Source organism: Camelina sativa, chromosome 20 (genome assembly GCF_030686135.1).
Source record: "Camelina sativa cultivar CO46 ecotype springtype chromosome 20, ASM3068613v1".
NCBI classification, from domain to species: domain Eukaryota; kingdom Viridiplantae; phylum Streptophyta; class Magnoliopsida; order Brassicales; family Brassicaceae; genus Camelina; species Camelina sativa.
This window is the reverse complement of record NC_141899.1, coordinates 826,152-842,643: the sequence shown is the minus strand read 5'-3', so window position 1 is coordinate 842,643 and position 16,492 is coordinate 826,152. Positions and strand designations below refer to the sequence as shown.

The 16,492-nt window shown below is 35.1% G+C and overlaps 3 protein-coding genes and 2 pseudogenes across 6 annotated transcripts; 1 reads left to right on the top strand and 4 right to left on the bottom strand.

Annotated features, from left to right (window-relative positions):
• Positions 1–3: 3 nt before the first annotated feature.
• LOC104772100 (F-box/LRR-repeat protein 25-like) lies at positions 4–1,909 on the bottom strand (annotated as a pseudogene). The gene is made up of 3 exons (XR_015593859.1): positions 968–1,909; positions 665–838; positions 4–502 (listed from the first exon to the last, which is right to left on the bottom strand). The product of XR_015593859.1 is annotated as an F-box/LRR-repeat protein 25-like (transcript).
• A 113-nt stretch (positions 1,910–2,022) lies between these two features.
• On the bottom strand, positions 2,023–4,444 carry LOC104772098 (F-box/LRR-repeat protein 25-like). Of its 2 annotated transcripts, XM_087506357.1 has the most exons (4): positions 3,427–4,444; positions 3,141–3,314; positions 2,678–2,938; positions 2,023–2,222 (listed from the first exon to the last, which is right to left on the bottom strand). In XM_087506357.1, exons 1-4 carry the CDS (start codon positions 4,396–4,398, stop codon positions 2,202–2,204), a joined length of 1,428 nt encoding a protein of 475 aa, XP_087362483.1. In that variant the 5' UTR covers positions 4,399–4,444; the 3' UTR covers positions 2,023–2,201. The 2 variants fall into 2 exon arrangements, with proteins under 2 accessions (XP_087362483.1, XP_010495048.2); XM_010496746.3 differs by lacking the exon at positions 2,023–2,222 and having other exon boundaries at positions 2,497–2,938; positions 3,427–4,425.
• A 1,064-nt stretch (positions 4,445–5,508) lies between these two features.
• LOC104772097 (F-box/LRR-repeat protein 25-like) lies at positions 5,509–7,372 on the bottom strand. Its single transcript, XM_010496745.2, has 3 exons — positions 6,407–7,372; positions 6,108–6,281; positions 5,509–5,943 (listed from the first exon to the last, which is right to left on the bottom strand). Exons 1-3 carry the CDS (start codon positions 7,370–7,372, stop codon positions 5,674–5,676), a joined length of 1,410 nt encoding a protein of 469 aa, XP_010495047.1. The 3' UTR covers positions 5,509–5,673.
• Positions 7,373–7,464: 92 nt separating this feature from the next.
• On the bottom strand, positions 7,465–9,743 carry LOC104768463 (F-box/LRR-repeat protein At5g02910-like). Its single transcript, XM_010492460.3, has 3 exons — positions 8,606–9,743; positions 8,234–8,407; positions 7,465–8,020 (listed from the first exon to the last, which is right to left on the bottom strand). Exons 1-3 carry the CDS (start codon positions 9,470–9,472, stop codon positions 7,682–7,684), a joined length of 1,380 nt encoding a protein of 459 aa, XP_010490762.2. The 5' UTR covers positions 9,473–9,743; the 3' UTR covers positions 7,465–7,681.
• Positions 9,744–14,846: 5,103 nt separating this feature from the next.
• LOC104768462 (hydroxycinnamoyl-CoA:5-hydroxyanthranilate N-hydroxycinnamoyltransferase HHT1-like) lies at positions 14,847–16,255 on the top strand (annotated as a pseudogene). The gene is made up of 2 exons (XR_015593856.1): positions 14,847–15,437; positions 15,554–16,255. The product of XR_015593856.1 is annotated as a hydroxycinnamoyl-CoA:5-hydroxyanthranilate N-hydroxycinnamoyltransferase HHT1-like (transcript).
• The last annotated feature ends 237 nt before the right edge of the window (positions 16,256–16,492 follow it).

Below are 16,492 nucleotides of genomic sequence, written 5' to 3'. Positions count from 1 at the left end.
TGATATTTTAAGGCATAGTGGAATATAATATAACTTGGGCCTTTTGCAATACATTATTGGGCCTAACTTAAACAAAATTAAGGATCTAGACCCAGGTCCATGATTTAAAATTTAGAAAATTCAGTAAGATAGTAAAATAGTAAATGCCTAGATTCAGTAATACAGTAAAATAGAGCCAAAAAAAAAATTCCGATGAAGCTGAAGCAACTTCCTAACACTATCAATCATCGATTAGCTTGAGCACGATAGGGACGTTATTGTCGTGAGAAAGCGTGAGAGCGATTTGAGACAGCTCTTCAGATCTTGATATAGCAATGCAATTTCTCGATAAATAGACAACCAATGTTTTTAGCGTTTTTGTGTTTGCCAGCAAAAGTTCCATGAACGAACCAACGACTTTTGGATCTACAACTTTATACTCCCACGAGGTCGGAAAGACCTTATCTTCCAATCTCCAACATTGCTTATTCAAGTATCTGTTGACACAGCCCCACAGCCCCCACTGCAAAACAGAGGACAAATTAAATATTACTCTTCATCTTGAAAATTAATTAAAAATATTATATCGCTCATGTATAGATTGCCAAAAAGAAAGGGCTTCTTTTTTTTTGGGTTGTTTGTGACTTTTGTAATTAGCAAATCTAAAGGTAAACCATATGCGTACCAGTTCGGCGTGGTACTTCTCAGTTGTGTTGGAAACTGTTAACTTGTTTAATCCAGGTGAGTTTTGTAGTAGCCTTTCTACACCAGGAACCACAGATCGCATTATCCTTGTTTCAAGAGTCAAATTATTGACTTTGAGCATCGGCAAACTAGGGATCTTGGAAAGAGATAACATCTAACAAAAAGATTGACGAAAAAAAAAGCAACGAGATAACAGTGAGTACCAACAAAAAGACAAAGACCTCTCAACATTAAGGATTTTTTAGAAGAATGAAAGAACGAATGGTCACATTATAATATTTACCTGAAGTAAATTAACCCCCAAAGTAAGTTTCTCTACATTCTGAAACGCTTCTATCATTTTTCGCACCATAACTAGAAGATCGTTAGGGTCCAAGGGCTTCTGATATTTGGTTCTAGGATTGAAATAGCTAACCTCGACATCAGCTTCTATTAAAGAAGAGACATCAACAAAATTGCAGTGTGACTCACAGTCTCTCAATCTCAAATAATGGATATGTGGCGCCACAATCTGCAGAGACTGGAATGGAAATCGATATATAAAAGGATTGGCCTTCTATATCCAATCTTGTCAAGCGCAGTGATTTACTCAGATCAAGATACTCGAGTGACCAACAAAAGTGCAAAGTCAGTGTTTCTAGGATTGGACAACCAAACAGAACCTTAAGAAAGGATTCATCAGAGAGTTTACAACGATTCAAAGACAAGTTCCTTAGTGATGTCCAAGACACAATGCACTTGGGAATCAAATCGAAAACTCTCAAATTGACTCGCTTCATAGAGGAGTCGGTGTACAAGAAATCAGGAAGCTTATAGAATAAATTATGACTGTTCTCCAGAGACAAATTCTCATTGCAAACTCGATCAATTTATTAACATGGTAGGCCTCGAAATCGGTATAGAGTCGGAAACTCGTGATTTTGGAAGCCGAGTACCTGGCTAGGCTTTTGTTTATCACTTCAGGGGAAACATCAAGCCATTCAAAGGAGAGATGAGGTGTCTCCGTCCATACATGTCTCCATCGTTTGGACAACACAGAGGTTGTGATCGCCAACTTAGTCGGAATATAGGACAAGATATGTTGGAGAACCGCGTCGGGTAAATCGCTGATTGAAGAGTCAGCGATTGAATCATCACTTGATCGTTTTAATTTGAGGGGACGTTCAAAACGGTGGCTAGGGTTTCGTACAGCGACGGTGGCGTGGTCGTCTTCCTCTTCCATGGCCAAATCAGATTTTAAATCAAATCTTATGTTGCAAACTTGCAATATATGTGTCGTGGGACTAATTATAAATCTATATATACGTAGTATTTAATTTATCAGGGAAAAAATATATATTTTAAGAAAAGTTAAAATAGTTAATTATTTTCAAATTATTAAAATACATTTTAGGGTTCCTTCACACACAAGAAGACATATACACTTCTATAGAGGCTAAAATCCGTTGAAGCTGAAGCAACTTCCCCACATATGTATGGGATCCAACACTTACATAATTTAACAACATGCACCGCCTTCACTTGAGCGCAACAGAGACCTCATTGCAGGCCCGGCCCTTCACCCATTCGAATGAAACATTCGTATTGGGCCTCAAAATTTCGAAGCCCATTTTGCAAGAATTTTTTATTAAAAAAAAAACTAATAAGGCTTCAAACTCCCAAAACTAATAAAAAGGCCTCATAATTTTTAAAAATGTCCAATAATAGGCTCCAAAAAGTCCAAGAATTAGTTAAAAAGCCATATAATTTGAAAATATTCCATAACTAATAAAATACAGTAGGTTTTAAAATTAGAAAAAATCCTCAAAATTAGCAAAAAAAAGTCCATAATTAGCAAAAAAAATCTCAAAATCAAATGAGTTAATAAATAAAAATTTGTGAAAGCCCCAATATAATTAGCAAAACATATTTCAGCTTTTATTATATTTTTTAAAAAAAAACCTTAATTTTTTTTCTTTTTCGTATTGGGCCTCGGATTTCACCGGACCGGCACTGCCTCATTGTTGTAGTGAGAAAGCGTTAGAGCGATTTGAAACTGCTCTTCAAATCTTGATCTATCAGTGTAACTCCCCAGCCTTACAACCAACGTCTCTAATGTAATTGCGTTTGCCAGCAAAAGTTCCATGAAAGAAACCATGAGTTCAGGCTCAGGAACTTTAGAATCCCACAAGGTCGGAAAGACCACATGATCTAGTGATCTCCAACCTTGATCCGGATTCATATTCTTAAAGTCCACGAAGCTGTCACGTTTATCCTACAAACAAACCAGAATAAGATTTCATCCTTGAAAAACTAACACCCACTGTCCATATCTCAATCTTCTCTATATAATTAATATATTCAGCTCATCTATAGATTAACCAAAGAAAGGAAGAGTACATGACACTTTTGGGTTGTTTGTACTTTGGTAATATATATGTATACACATAATAAAAGAGAGTTCATGGGAAAAATACCAGTACGGTGCTGAACTGCATTGTGTAAATTGTTATCTTCTTTACTTCAGGCGAGTTTTGTACCAGTCTTATTATACCAGGAACCACAGGTCGCAGAATCATTGTTTCAAGAGTCAGAGTTTTGACCTTGAGCGTCGGTATAAGAACACCATTGAGCTCGGATTTAGATAAAATCTAACAATCAAAAGGTTGACACAAAAGTATAAGAAGATAGTAAATATGAAAAACACAGACCATCAACCAATAATTATTGTGTAACCACAACATAGAGAGTTGGCAACATTACCCGAAGAAACTCAACCCCAAGAGTAAGCTTATCTACGTTCTGCAACTTGTCTAGCATTGCTTGCACTATGGCTAGCTTCAAGGGCTCAGCTTCATGATAAGAGATACTAGGCAAGAGATAGTTAACTGAAGAGTCTACATTAGCTTCTATTAAAGACGAGACATCAAGTAAAGTGCATTGAGCTCTCAATCTCAGATAATGTATATGCGGTCCCACGATCTTCGTTGGTTCTCGAACAGAGGAGCAGCAATCTAAATCCAATCTTCTCAAGAGACGCGATTCACTCAGATCAAGAAACTTAACTGTACCATAGTTCTGCAGTCTCAAGCTTTCAAGGACCGGACAACCAGACAGGATCTTAGGAAACGTTTCATCAGAGAGTCTACAAGAGCTCAAAGACAAGTACTTTAGTGACGTCCAAGACACGTTACAGCTGGGAATCAAACCAACAGGTCCCGAGTTGATGATGATCAAGAGTTGCTGAACAGAGGAATTGGTGTAGAAGAACTCTGGAAACTTGTAATCGCCAACACGAGAATCACGAAACTCAAGAGTTAGATTCACAGCGCCGTGAGAGATGGCGAACTCGATCCATCTATCGACAAAGTGAATCCTGTTCTTGAGCAAGCTTGTGACAAGATGGAAACTTGTGATGTTGGTGGCCGAGTAGTTGTTTAGGGTTTCGTTTATCGATGCAGGGGAGATTCTAAGCTGATCAAAGCAGAGGTAAGGTGACTTAGACCAAACATGTCTCCATCGTTTGGACAAAACAGAGGTTCTGATGGCGATGTTGGTGGGAACTAAGGAGAGGATACGGTGGAGGATGTCTTCGGGTAGAGAGCTGATTGAGTCTACACCGTCGGTTGAGTCACTTTCTTGCTCGATTTTTAGGGGATGACTGAAACGGTGGCTAGTGGATCCTATAGCGACGTTGGCGAGGTCCTCTTCTCCGAAACTGTCTTCCATGGCCATCAGATTTTGTTTTTTTAGAAAATACTAATTATTTAATTTTGTTTCTGAAACATAAAGGACTAATTTATTGATTTTATTAAATATTAATAAACGAGTAATTAAAGAAAATATATTAAAATGGTCTTTTTAACATTATTTTGTTTGACCAAAAAAAAGCATTATTTTGTTTAGATTTTGAAGAAATTAATTTTATTAATGTTTAAGCTAATATTTAGAATTTGGGATTTTGATTTAAAATTAATTTCTGAAAATTTTTTAACTGATTTTTTTTTTGTAAGGATTTTTTTTTTTTTTTTTGGGGACAAATAGACATATATTTGTCCCAAAAAAAAAATATATATATATATTTGTCCAAGCTACTTCTAAGTACTTGTTTCAAAGCTCTCATGAGCTACTTCTAAGTACTTGGAGCATGTGAGATCATGGTTACTTGATTGATCAAGGACCTTGAGGAACTCAAAGGAAGACATGATTGTCATGGTCGTATACATAGTAATGATACATATTAATACAATTAATCTGACTTAGTGTACAGTGTGGTGTGAGATTCAAGTCGAATACATAGTAATGATACATATTTAATATCAATGGCTTTTGCTTGATCGACATTGTTGATTTAACAACAAGATGGAAACTTGTTGTTGTTGTTGTTGTGAGAAAGTGTTGTAGCCATTGCAAGAAACTCTTCAAAACCTAATGAATCAAGGTAACCTACCAAGAGTACAACCATCGTTTCTAGACTTTGTGTACTTTCCAGTAAACGTTCAATGAACAAAGCCACGAGGTTAGACTCTGCGTGTTTACCAACCAACATCGAAATGGTCTCAACATCGAATCAGGTCGGCTTCACTGCAGTCGATGGAGACTTGGAGAGAATAGGTGTATCGGAACCACACATGTTTCCATCGCTTGGACAAGGGGGAGGTTCTGATCACGAACTTGGTTGGAAAATGGGAGAAGATAATACGGAGAATTGCGTCCGGTAAGACGCTGATGAAATCCATACCGGTGATTGAATCTCCGGTTCCCATTCTGTTATGGGGGCAAAAGGGACTGAGTGGTGGTGAATGGTGATCATACCACACAAGAGATCTCTCTCACTAAAATCTCTAATCAATAATTGTATATCTTAAGAATAGTTATAGCTTGGGCCTTTTGCAATACATTATTGGGCCTAAGTTAAACAAAATGTTGGATCTAGACCCAGACCCATAATTTAAGTTCAGAAAATTCAGAAATTAATAACTAAATGTCCAAATAAATGTAACACTATCATCAACCACCGGTTTGCTTGAGCACGATAGATACGTTATTGTTGTGAGAAAGCGTAAGAGCGATTTGAGACAGCTCTTCAAATCTTGATCTAGCGACGCAATTTGTCGATAAATGGACAACCAATGTTTCTAGCGTTTTTGTGTTTGCCAGCAAAAGTTCCATGAACGAACTAACGACTTTCGGCTCTACAACATTATAACACGAGGTCGGAAAGACTTTATCTTCCAATCTCCAACATTGCTTCTTTAAGTATCCGTCGACACATTCCCACTGCAAAACAGAGGACAAATTAAATATTATCTTCATCTTGAAAATTAATTAATATTATATCGCTCATGTATAGATTGCCAAAAGAAAGGGAAGGCCATGCTTCTTTTTTTGGGTTGTTTGTGACTTTTGTAATTAGCAAATCTAAAGGTAAACCATATGCATACCAGTTGGGTGTGGCACCTCTCAGTTGTGTTGTAAACTGTTAACTTGTTTAATCCAGGTGAGTTTTGTAGTAGCCTTTCTACACCAGGAACCACAGATCGCATTATCCTTGTTTCAAGAGTCAAATTATTGACTTTGAGCATCGGCAAACTAGGGATCTTGGAAAGAGATAACATCTAACAAAAAGATTGACGAAAAAAAAAGCAACGAGAGAATAGTGAGTACCAACAAAAGACAAAGACCTCTCAACATTAAGGATTTTTAAAAAAATGAAAGAATGAATGGTCACATTAATATTTACCTGAAGTAAATTAACCCCCAAAGTAAGTTTCTCTACATTCTGAAACGCTTCTATCATTTTTTGCGCCGTGACTAGAAGATCGTTAGGGTCCAAGGGCTTATCATATTTGGTTCTAGGATGGAAATAGCTAACGTCGACATCAGCTTCTATTAAAGAAGAGACATCAACAAAAGTGCAGTGTGCCTCACAGTCTCTCAAACTCAAATAATGGACATGTGGCGCCACAACCTGCATAGACTGGAATGGTGCTCCATAACGGGACTTGCGTTCTATCTCCATCTCCAATCTTCTCAACCGCAGCGATTTACTCAGATCAAGATACTTGAGTGACCGGCAAAAGTGCAAAGTCAGTGTTTCTAGGATTGGACAACCAGACAGAACCTTAAGAAAAGATTCATCAGAGAGTTCACACCAGCCCAAAGACAAGTTCCTTAGTGATGTCCAAGACACCGTGCTCATGGGAATCAAATAGAAATTTTTCAAATTGACTCGCTTCATAGAAGAGTTGGTGTAGGAGAAATCAGGAAAGCTATATAATGATTTAGAACCGAGCGCCAGAGAAAAATTCTCCACGTTGTGAGACATTGCAAACTCGATCGATTTATCAACCTGGCGAACCTCGTAGTCGAAATTGGTATAGAGTTGGAAACTCGTGATTTTGGAAGCCGAGTACCTGGCTAGGGTATCGTTTATCACTTCAGGGAAAACATTAAGCCATTCAAAGGAGAGATGAGGTGTCTCCTTCCATACATGTCTCCATCGTTTGGACAACACAGAGGTTGTGATCGCCAACTTAGTCGGAATATATGACAATATATGTTGGAGAATTTCGTCCGGTAGATCGCTGATGATTGAGGATAAGTCAGCGATTGAATCATCACTTGATCGTTTTAATTTGAGGGGACGTTCAAAACGGTGGCTAGGGTTTCGTACAGCGACGGTGGCGTGTTCTTCCTTTAATTTCATGGCCAAAAATCGGATTTCAAAAAAATCTTTTGTGTCCGTGGGACTTATTCTTGTTTTTTTAGTATTTATTAGAAAAAATAAAATAGCTATGGTTCCTTAAATTTAATGAATTTTATTTTTATATCAAATACGAGTATTTTTAAGGGTTCCTTCACACACAAGTCACAACTACACAAGAAAATTAAATTAAAATACAATTAATCTGACTTATACATTCAGTAGTGTACAATGCGGTGTGAGATTCAAGTCGAATACATGATAAAACATATTTAACAATGGCTTTTGCTTGATCATCAACAACTAAAGACATTATCGTTGCGGGAAAGTATTGGCTACGTACTTGATATAGCTTCGCTTGATCAATATGGAGACATCGTTGTTGTTGTGAGAAAGTGTTGTAGCCATTGCAAGAAGTTCTTCAAAACCTGATGCATCAAGGTAACCTACCAAGAGTACAACCATCGTTTCTAGACTTTTTGTACTTTCCAGCAGACGTTCCATGAACAAAGCCACGAGATTTGACTCTGCGTGTTTACCAACTAACATCGAAATGGTCTCAAGAGAGCCCGGGAAGACCGAGTCTTTCGATCTCCAGCATTGATGCTGATTCAAGCTATGTACACGCAAGTACGCGTTGAGATGCAATTCCTGTCATACAGACAAAAAGAAAAGACTTCATCATGCAAACTGAAAAAGGAATCCAGCAAGAGTGTCAAAATCTTTTAGATTTCAAAAACTCAGCTCTATATTAGCCAAAAAAAAGGTGAAGGACATGGTTCTTGGACAAAAATACTACTCTGTCATAAGTTACTATGACCAGACATATGAAGGAGACTAAAAGAGGTTTCATTGTAAAGATACCGATATGCTGCTGCATTTCACAGTGTGTATTGTTAGCTTTCTTAATCCAGGTACGTTCCGTAGCAGCTCTGTTATACCAGGAATAACAGACCGTATAATCATCGTTTCAAGAGTCAAAGTTTTGACATTTAGCGTCGGAAAAGGTACACCACAGAGCGCAGCAAGAGATAACATCTGTAAGGCACATCAAAATAGTTAAATACCAAAAGACTAGAGATGACCAAAGCACACAACAAGACGAGAGTCATTGATCAAAATATCTACTCTAAAGAAAGGCATCTCACTATCTGCCTATGCAAACCAACTGATTCTAAAAGAGCAAGCTATGTGATTCAACTGATTCTTAGAGATTGCAAAAAAGGGTTAACAAACCTGAAGAAAGGTACCCCCAATAGTAAGCTTCTCAACATTTTGCAACATTTCTAGCATCTTTACCACATTATGTTGAAGAAACTCAGCCGTAAGGGTTCCAAGATCGCAAAAGTAAATGTTCAAGTCAGCTTCTGTTAAAGAAGAGACATCCTCTAAACGGCACGGTAATCGAGAATGTCTGAGCCTCAGATAATGGAGATGTGGCGCCACAATCTCCGTTGGACCCATAAACCAATCGCTACGGTCCATCTCCAATCTTGTTAGACGCGGTGACTGACTCAGATCAAGACATTTGAACTCATCACAATACAGCAATTCCAAGCTTTCGAGAAGTGGAGAGCCAGAGAGAATCTTAAGAAAGGATTCATCAGAGAGTGTGCAAAAGCTCAAAGACAAGTTCTTTAAAGATGCCCAAGAGACTACGCATCTGGGAATGAAATCAACAGCTCCAGAGTTGACAAAGAGCTGCTTCACAGATGAATTGGTGTAGAAGAAATCAGGAAACTTGTAATCCCTAACACAAGAATCACGAAACTCAAACGAAAGCTTCTCCGCGTCGCGAGAAATGGCGAATTCGATCCAGCCGTTAATGGGTTGAACCCTGTTGTGCAAGCTTGTACGGAGATGAAAAGTTGTGATCTTTGGAGCCGAGAAGCTAGTTAGGGTTTTGTCGATCGAATTAGGGTTGGCTCTATGACAATCAATGGAGAGAGAAGGTGTCTCAGACCATACGTACCTCCATCGTTTGGACAAAACAGAGGTTCTGATCGCGGACTTGGTCGAAACAGAGGAGAGGATTTGGTGGAGAATCACGTCAGGTAATGAGCTGATGAAATCTACACCGTCGATTGAATCGTCGCTTATCATGTTATTTGACGGGGGGGAGGAGGAGAATGAGAGAAGTGGTGGTGGTGGTGGCTAGGGATTGCAACCGCGGCGGAGGCGCCGTCTCTCTGTGTTATTATTATAAAATTTCTGACTCCTTTTCTAAATTAAAGGTTTTTGTGGGACTTTTGAGTAAATAGACCAAAATTATGGTTTATTTGGTTACTTCAAAGTACAAACTACAAAGTAAAAATGAGTAGATTAGACACGTGCTGATAACAAATTTGAACAAGACAGAGAAAGGTCCGATCGCAGATTTGGTCAATTGAATCTCCGATTATAACGTTATTAGATTCGGACCCGCACGTACGTGCGAGATTGATTTGTAAACAAAGTTTGCTATGAGGTTTGAAATATATTATGTATGTGCTTGATTTTTTTAAATATAAAATATATTTGTAAAATAGTTTTATACACTATAGTTGAGAGTAATGCTTTTAGATAGGTAACATATAATTAGAGGGTATAACATTTATAACTGAAACTAAGATTGGATGTTTACATTCATTTTCTTAATGTTATGTTGAAATAATAGCGGCTTCACAAAGAAATTTGGATTGATGTGATGGTGGATCCGGATAAAATAAGAACCGGATAAGTGAGTGATTAGTTTAATTATTATTAAAACCGTAAACTATCAAATTGGAAAAAACGTTAAACAATTAAAATTTTTTGATCAGATGACCTAAATTGTCAAGCTTGTGAAACCCATCTCAATAGGTTTGTCCGGTAATGAATTTAATATGTTTATGGTCCGTAGAAAATTCACTCTAGAAAACCACATGAATAATGTATGTATTCGCCTTGCTTGAATTTGTAAACCTCGTGGGTAACAGACATTTCAATAAATCGTTTTTTCTAATATGTAAGATATACATTTTAAGGGATTGGGTAAGAGATTATTTTTGGTTCTGATATTCTCAAACTATATAAAATATTAAAATCTACTCAACATTTTTGAAATAATCATCGTAAAGTAGGCACGTCCCGTTCTGAAATTGACGCTTATTCAAATTAGTGAGATTTTGAGAACTGAATATAGTTACCAAAAAAAGTTAATACTTTAACTCTTTACCCAGTTTTTTTTACATTATAATGCTTTTTCTTTTTCGAATTACATGTTCTTATCTTATACCCGCTATAATTAAACATGATATTTGAAATAGATAAGTCTATGGAGACTTTAAATATATTACAAACCCGTCTCATCTTCTATTTTATCAGGAATAGTTTGTCATATTTTTATTTTTCGATAAAAATAGAAATGTCTATGGAAATGTTTTTATGATACATAAAATTAAAATTAAAATTACTATTTAATTCTAAAATGTGTAAATATCCTTTTGTTTTGTTTGATTGACAGAATTTAAATAAAACATAAATTAAATGAAAATTAAACAGACAATGTGAATTTACAATTTGTAATTAGTTTATAAAATGTGTTATTAAAGTTTTTCATTATGGGACATACATATCTACACCTTATGCTATATATTTTGTGGACAGACACACAAATATACTATACAAATACGTGTTGTTCTCTTCTATATCTAAAGACACCGTCAGTTTAATCATAAACAATGACATGAGAGTCAGAGATTTAAGCCCAACCTTAGTAACCTTCTCTCTTCATTCAAAAGAGACACCATCATCTTAAACTTATCAACATTCTCTGCTTCATAAACACCATTGATATTTTCGGTGGAAAATTTGAATTTTAGAGAAACATAGCCCCCAAAAAATGAAGAAATCTAAAACTAAAAGTGTCTTTTGAGTTCTTCAATGCTTTGGAACCATATGTTTTTGCTTTATCACTTGTGTTTATGGTAATTTGTATGGTTGAAATGGAAAAACACCATTCTCCGATTCTTAAACACTATTTATACTGTATATTAAACTTACAAATAAAATTACTAAGTTCAATTAAAAATACAAACTTGAGGCGCTTTTCAAAAGGTGTGACGTAGTTTATATGTTATGGAATTTTCTCTTAAGATAATATTCTCAGTTTTGTTCAAGTGGCTTCAAATGACTTCAATCCAATATACTTGCTTATTCAAGATAAATATGAAATGTTTTCATGTAAATAAGAAACAAACAAAAATTACATGACTTTTTTTTTTGAGTTAGAGAAGTACATTTTTATTGACAAATAAATAATTCAACTGTTGCATCATGAGTTAGGATTCATGGGATGATTCACTCTAGATAAAGATCTGAAAGAAATCTTATATGTAGGCATATGAGAGGAAACAACATAAGATATATTTAATAGATCTCCTTCAGTAACAAAGCTACAAAAGCTTTTCACATGATTTACTTACTCAGAGTTATAAATTTAAACATTTCATCATTTGTCATTTTCTTTTCTAAAACCTTTGCACACTCATATTCCAAGCTCTGCATCGTTAATTTTTTCCGAGGCTGATGAAAATATTTATTATAAAACAATTTATGTAGTGTGTGTAACTTTAAGAAGATATATATATATATATATATATATAGCTCAAAGATAATTAGGGTTAGAAGGATCAAAATCTTAAAAAAATAAATTCTTAATTACATATTACGTTAATTGCTCACACAGTTGACAAAAAAAAAAAAAGTTAATTGCTCACACACAAAAAAAAAACTGAATTAACAACATATCTTGATTAAATACTGTATGTTTCAATCAGTATTTTTAGTGAATCAATAATTCAAATTTTCCTAAAATTTCAGGAGTATTTTCTTGAAACTATCCAAATCCGATCAAATATTCAAGTAAATCATTTAATTGTTTCTTGCAAATATTTTCTCTTTGGTAATCATTTATAACATTTTGAAATGAGACTATGATTAGGTAGGGTTAAAGGTATATTCATTAGTATAATTTAAAATATTGCATAATTAAGCAAGTAATTAAATCTTTACCATTTAGTTTTTTTTGGTTAGAATCATAATAGTATTTAATTAGATTTCCTAATCATAATCAATCAAATCACTAATAATACGGTTTTGTATGATAATTAGAATAATTTCTAAAGATTGAGATCTCTTTATATAAATACTATGGCAACAAATTATATTTTTCTAATTTTTGTTTCCTAAAATCTTGTTATCTCGACAACAACTTTTTGGGAACTCTTTAAATTGAGAAAACTATTAAATTTATTTATGTTTTTAATTTTAAATTTCCGTGATTGTTGTTTCCTAAATTATAGTTTCGGCAGAAGACTCTTTGATACACGATCCGGATAAGATACTGTTTGGCTCCAATTTTTTGGCTAAATATAACCCATGTAATATCTATTTGGATACATTTATACATATTCTTATTCTGTTTTCAGTGGTATTTTATTGTAATAATGTCTAACCCTATGTTTTTTTATTAAAAATATTTCCCTTTTAATAGTATAGATGGTGGAGAATATTAAAACATTAAACATGTGTCGTCAAAAATAGAATAGAAATACTAGTACGCTAGTAGTAGTGAAAAGTGAAGATAAAATATCATAAATATCACCAAATTTTTAAAGTATAAAAAAAATAAAATAATAATTACGTGTAAATCAAATCGTGTTTTTATTACTCTATTAAATACATAGACGTTGACAAAAAACCAAAAAAAAAAATTAAATATATAAATAGACCGATGAATTGCTAAAAGTTGTGAGATAGACGACGTTCACAAATCTATGTGAAAATATCTATTAATCGATATATAAATAGAAACAAAAACAAAAAGAATAGAAAGAATTTATTTATTCAATTTATTTGAAGTGACTATACAAAACTATGGTTTATTTGTTTTAATGACAAGGAAAAGTCACTGAAGAAAAAGCTTATTGGTTACTACAAATTTGGACAAAGACACCGAAGGTCTGGTCGCAGAGTTGGTCAATTCAAATCGCCGATTATAACGTTTTGGCGGGGAATATTAAAACATTAAACATGTTAAGTTAATTGATGTAAAAATAATAATAATTAGGTGTTAATCAAATCGTATTTTTGAATAAGTAATGTACAACCTAATCAGTAATTTTTTATTTTTTTTTTTCTGGACAAAACCTAATTAGTATATTATTTCTCAATTAAACACATTTTACACACACAAAAAAAAAGTACATAGACCGACGAATTGCCAAAAGTTGTGAAATAGACGACGTTCACGAATCTATGTGAAAAATATTAATCGATATATAGATAGAAAAAAAAAAGAATAGAAAAATTATTTATTCAATTTATTTGAAGTGACTCTGCAAAGTTTCCATAGATTTACATTTCCTAAATGCAGAAATCATGGGTTCAATATATGATAAATTAATAAAGGCGGGGGCATGCATGCAGTCCTACAATTATTATGTTAAAAAAAATTGTATAGGTGGGACGTGGGAGTTGAACATCTCCTTTCTTATTAATAAAAATGCATTACTTAACCAATACGATACATACTCTATGATTGTTGTGGTCACCTTTAAACCATTTAATCGACGCAGTATTAGTTACTAGTTAGACATTACATTACGTACGTACCTATCAAACAAAAGAATATATATATATATATATATATGGTACGAAAATATATAGAAGTTGTTTGATATAATTAATGCTTGTCTAGTACGTAATACATTAATTAGTTAGATGTTCTTCTAAGGACAAACCATATCATAATTAATGTTTAATTTTGAAGCTAGTAATTTGGTCGATGGAGGCATGAGTGACGACGATGCCATGTTACGTACAAAGTGATCAATGCCCTTTTACGGATCGGATTTTGAGCTTTAGTTCTTGTTCTTTTCTTCAATGATTTTTATCAATTTATTTAGGAAATAAATACTTATATATTGATTCAATGATTTGATATATAATGATTCGGTTTATCCTTTTTTCCTGCAATATTTGATAGGTATATGTTTGGTCCTTGTCAAATTAAGCTTTGAATCACATGAATTCTAAGGAATGGAAGATATTTTGTCGACCTATTTTTGTATCGTCTAAAATGTGGACGCAAACAAACAAATATAGATGCATAAACTGAATACGTTACCCACAGACCACAACCACAATTGCTAGTTGGTACTAACAGAGGTCAATACAGTCATTGCAGGTTTGATATATAGATTAAGTTTTACTTTTCCGCACCATGAAGTAACACTAACACCCAACTGCAAATCTTGACTCAGGTCTCAATAATACTACTTGTAGTCAATGATCATTAAATCTACATATTAACCTGTTACGCAAAGTCGCAAACTGAGAACAATAACTAATTTAATTTGGATATCAATTAATGCAAGGTTGGTTTAAATTGGATCTGTATTTTTTTTACTGTTGTTGAGTTACATTTATAACATTAAAAGCACATCTCATACATACTTTTTAGCTAGATTTTTGCACAACTTTATTAGAAGTATAAAGTTCTTGTTTTGCAAATTGTATAAGATCACCAAAAGCAGAGCACGGTCTAGCTAAAGCCAATATCACAATTACAGCCAAAATGGAAACCAAAATCCCCAAGTCAATGATAGCCGGAGTACAGAGCGTCATGCCGGTGGAAGTGACGCAACACCGTAAAGTTCGTTTCATATCTGTTGGAGATGCCGTCGGAGCTGGAATATTCCGGCGAACACTGAACATAGTTACGTATTACAAGGAAGCAAGTGATGTTAGTGGCGAGAAAGCGTGGTTAGTCGCCGGGTGGATCAAGGAGTCGTTAGGGAGAGCCTTGGCGGAGCAACCGATGCTCTCCGGTAGGCTACGGAGGAGGAAGACGGCGCCTGAGGATGGTTTTGAGGTCGTGCCCAATGACAGTGGCGTTAGGCTGTTGGAGGCTCAGTTTCCGGCGAGTTTGCCGGAGTTTCTTGAAATGGTGAAAAGAGACAAAAGCAGAGCTGAAGCAGAGACTGTCTTTTGGAAAGACATTGATGAAGATGAACCTCAGTACTCTCCATTGTTCTATGTTCAGGTTCTCTACAATTTATTTATTTATGTATATTACTTTATCATATATTAGGTCTAAGCAATGTTTCTTTTTATCAATAAATATTGAGATTTTCTTTCCAATATTGTATTTGTTAATAGGTGACTAATTTTGAGAGTGGTGGGTATTCAGTTGGGATAAGCTGTAGCATCCTGTTAGCCGATCTCCTCCTTGAGACAGATTTCTTGACCAAATGGGTTCAAATCCAAAGCTCTTTAGCTCATTCCCATACCAAAGCTGTCAAACCAATCTTTTACCTCCCTTCTCTCAAACAAAACTTTAAGAAGTTCCTCACTGAATTTACGAGGTCAGCCTCGGTTCTCGACCGCGGTGAACCCGTTGTTCTTCGGGCCAAAACATGCCTGAAAATGTCACCAGCATGCATCGTGGCCCGCAAAAAAACGAGTGCGGATGTTTTCTTGTTCGTCAAGGAACTAGGTTCTGGCGAAGATAGTGATGGTATGAAGGTAGAGATACATTCGTCTAAAGATGAAGCTATTAGCGATTGCGATTGCGGTGGCGATTGGAGGAGACAGATGATAGAGTAATTAATAAGGATTTAGCGTTTGGGGAAAGACTTGAAGCTAGGTCATGTTGGGTTGGGTCTGTCTCAAAAGGGGTTGTGTTTGCTGTGCCATCTGCTTTTGGAGATGCCAAGTCGCTTGCCAAAATTATTGTTGCACTACCAAAAGAGTAACTCATTAATATCAGTGACAATGAATTGTTTTACGTTTATCATAATGTTTTGCCGACTGCGTAATGTTATCAATGAAACAACTGCGGAAGGCTAACTTTGATTCTTATACCGTGTGTCGGTGTGTGTGTGTGTGTGTCCGTAATACAAAATATCTTATAATCTTAATTAGCTGCTTGATGATGGGTAGTTCAGCCGATTATAAAAAAAAATGAAAAACATCAACGTCTTTCGAACTCGAAATGTATTGGCTATTACGATGTACGATATGACTAGGTAGAATCCAATTAATGGATCTGTAGTTCATATACCAATAAAAGGAAAATATCATCCTTTTTATTGGTTA

Bases quoted from the DNA above. Each gene is read 5' to 3' on its own strand.
- LOC104772098 (XM_087506357.1), bottom strand. From the start codon at position 4,398: ATGGCCATGGAAGACAGTTTCGGAGAAGAGGACCTCGCCAACGTCGCT. The intron at 2,939-3,140 runs GTATTTTTCCCA...GTTTGTTTGTAG, and splicing joins TGCAGTTCAGCACCGTACTG to GATAAACGTGACAGCTTCGT. The intron at 2,223-2,677 runs GTGCCGGTCCGG...GCCTGCAATGAG, and splicing joins CTCACTACAACAATGAGGCA to GTCTCTGTTGCGCTCAAGTG.
- LOC104772097 (XM_010496745.2), bottom strand. From the start codon at position 7,372: ATGAAATTAAAGGAAGAACACGCCACCGTCGCTGTACGAAACCCTAGC. The intron at 6,282-6,406 runs GTAAATATTAAT...TCTTTTTGTTAG, and splicing joins TGGGGGTTAATTTACTTCAG to ATGTTATCTCTTTCCAAGAT. The intron at 5,944-6,107 runs GTATGCATATGG...TCTGTTTTGCAG, and splicing joins AGAGGTGCCACACCCAACTG to TGGGAATGTGTCGACGGATA.
- LOC104768463 (XM_010492460.3), bottom strand. From the start codon at position 9,472: ATGATAAGCGACGATTCAATCGACGGTGTAGATTTCATCAGCTCATTA. The intron at 8,408-8,605 runs GTTTGTTAACCC...TGTGCCTTACAG, and splicing joins TTGGGGGTACCTTTCTTCAG to ATGTTATCTCTTGCTGCGCT. The intron at 8,021-8,233 runs GTATCTTTACAA...TCTGTATGACAG, and splicing joins TGAAATGCAGCAGCATATCG to GAATTGCATCTCAACGCGTA.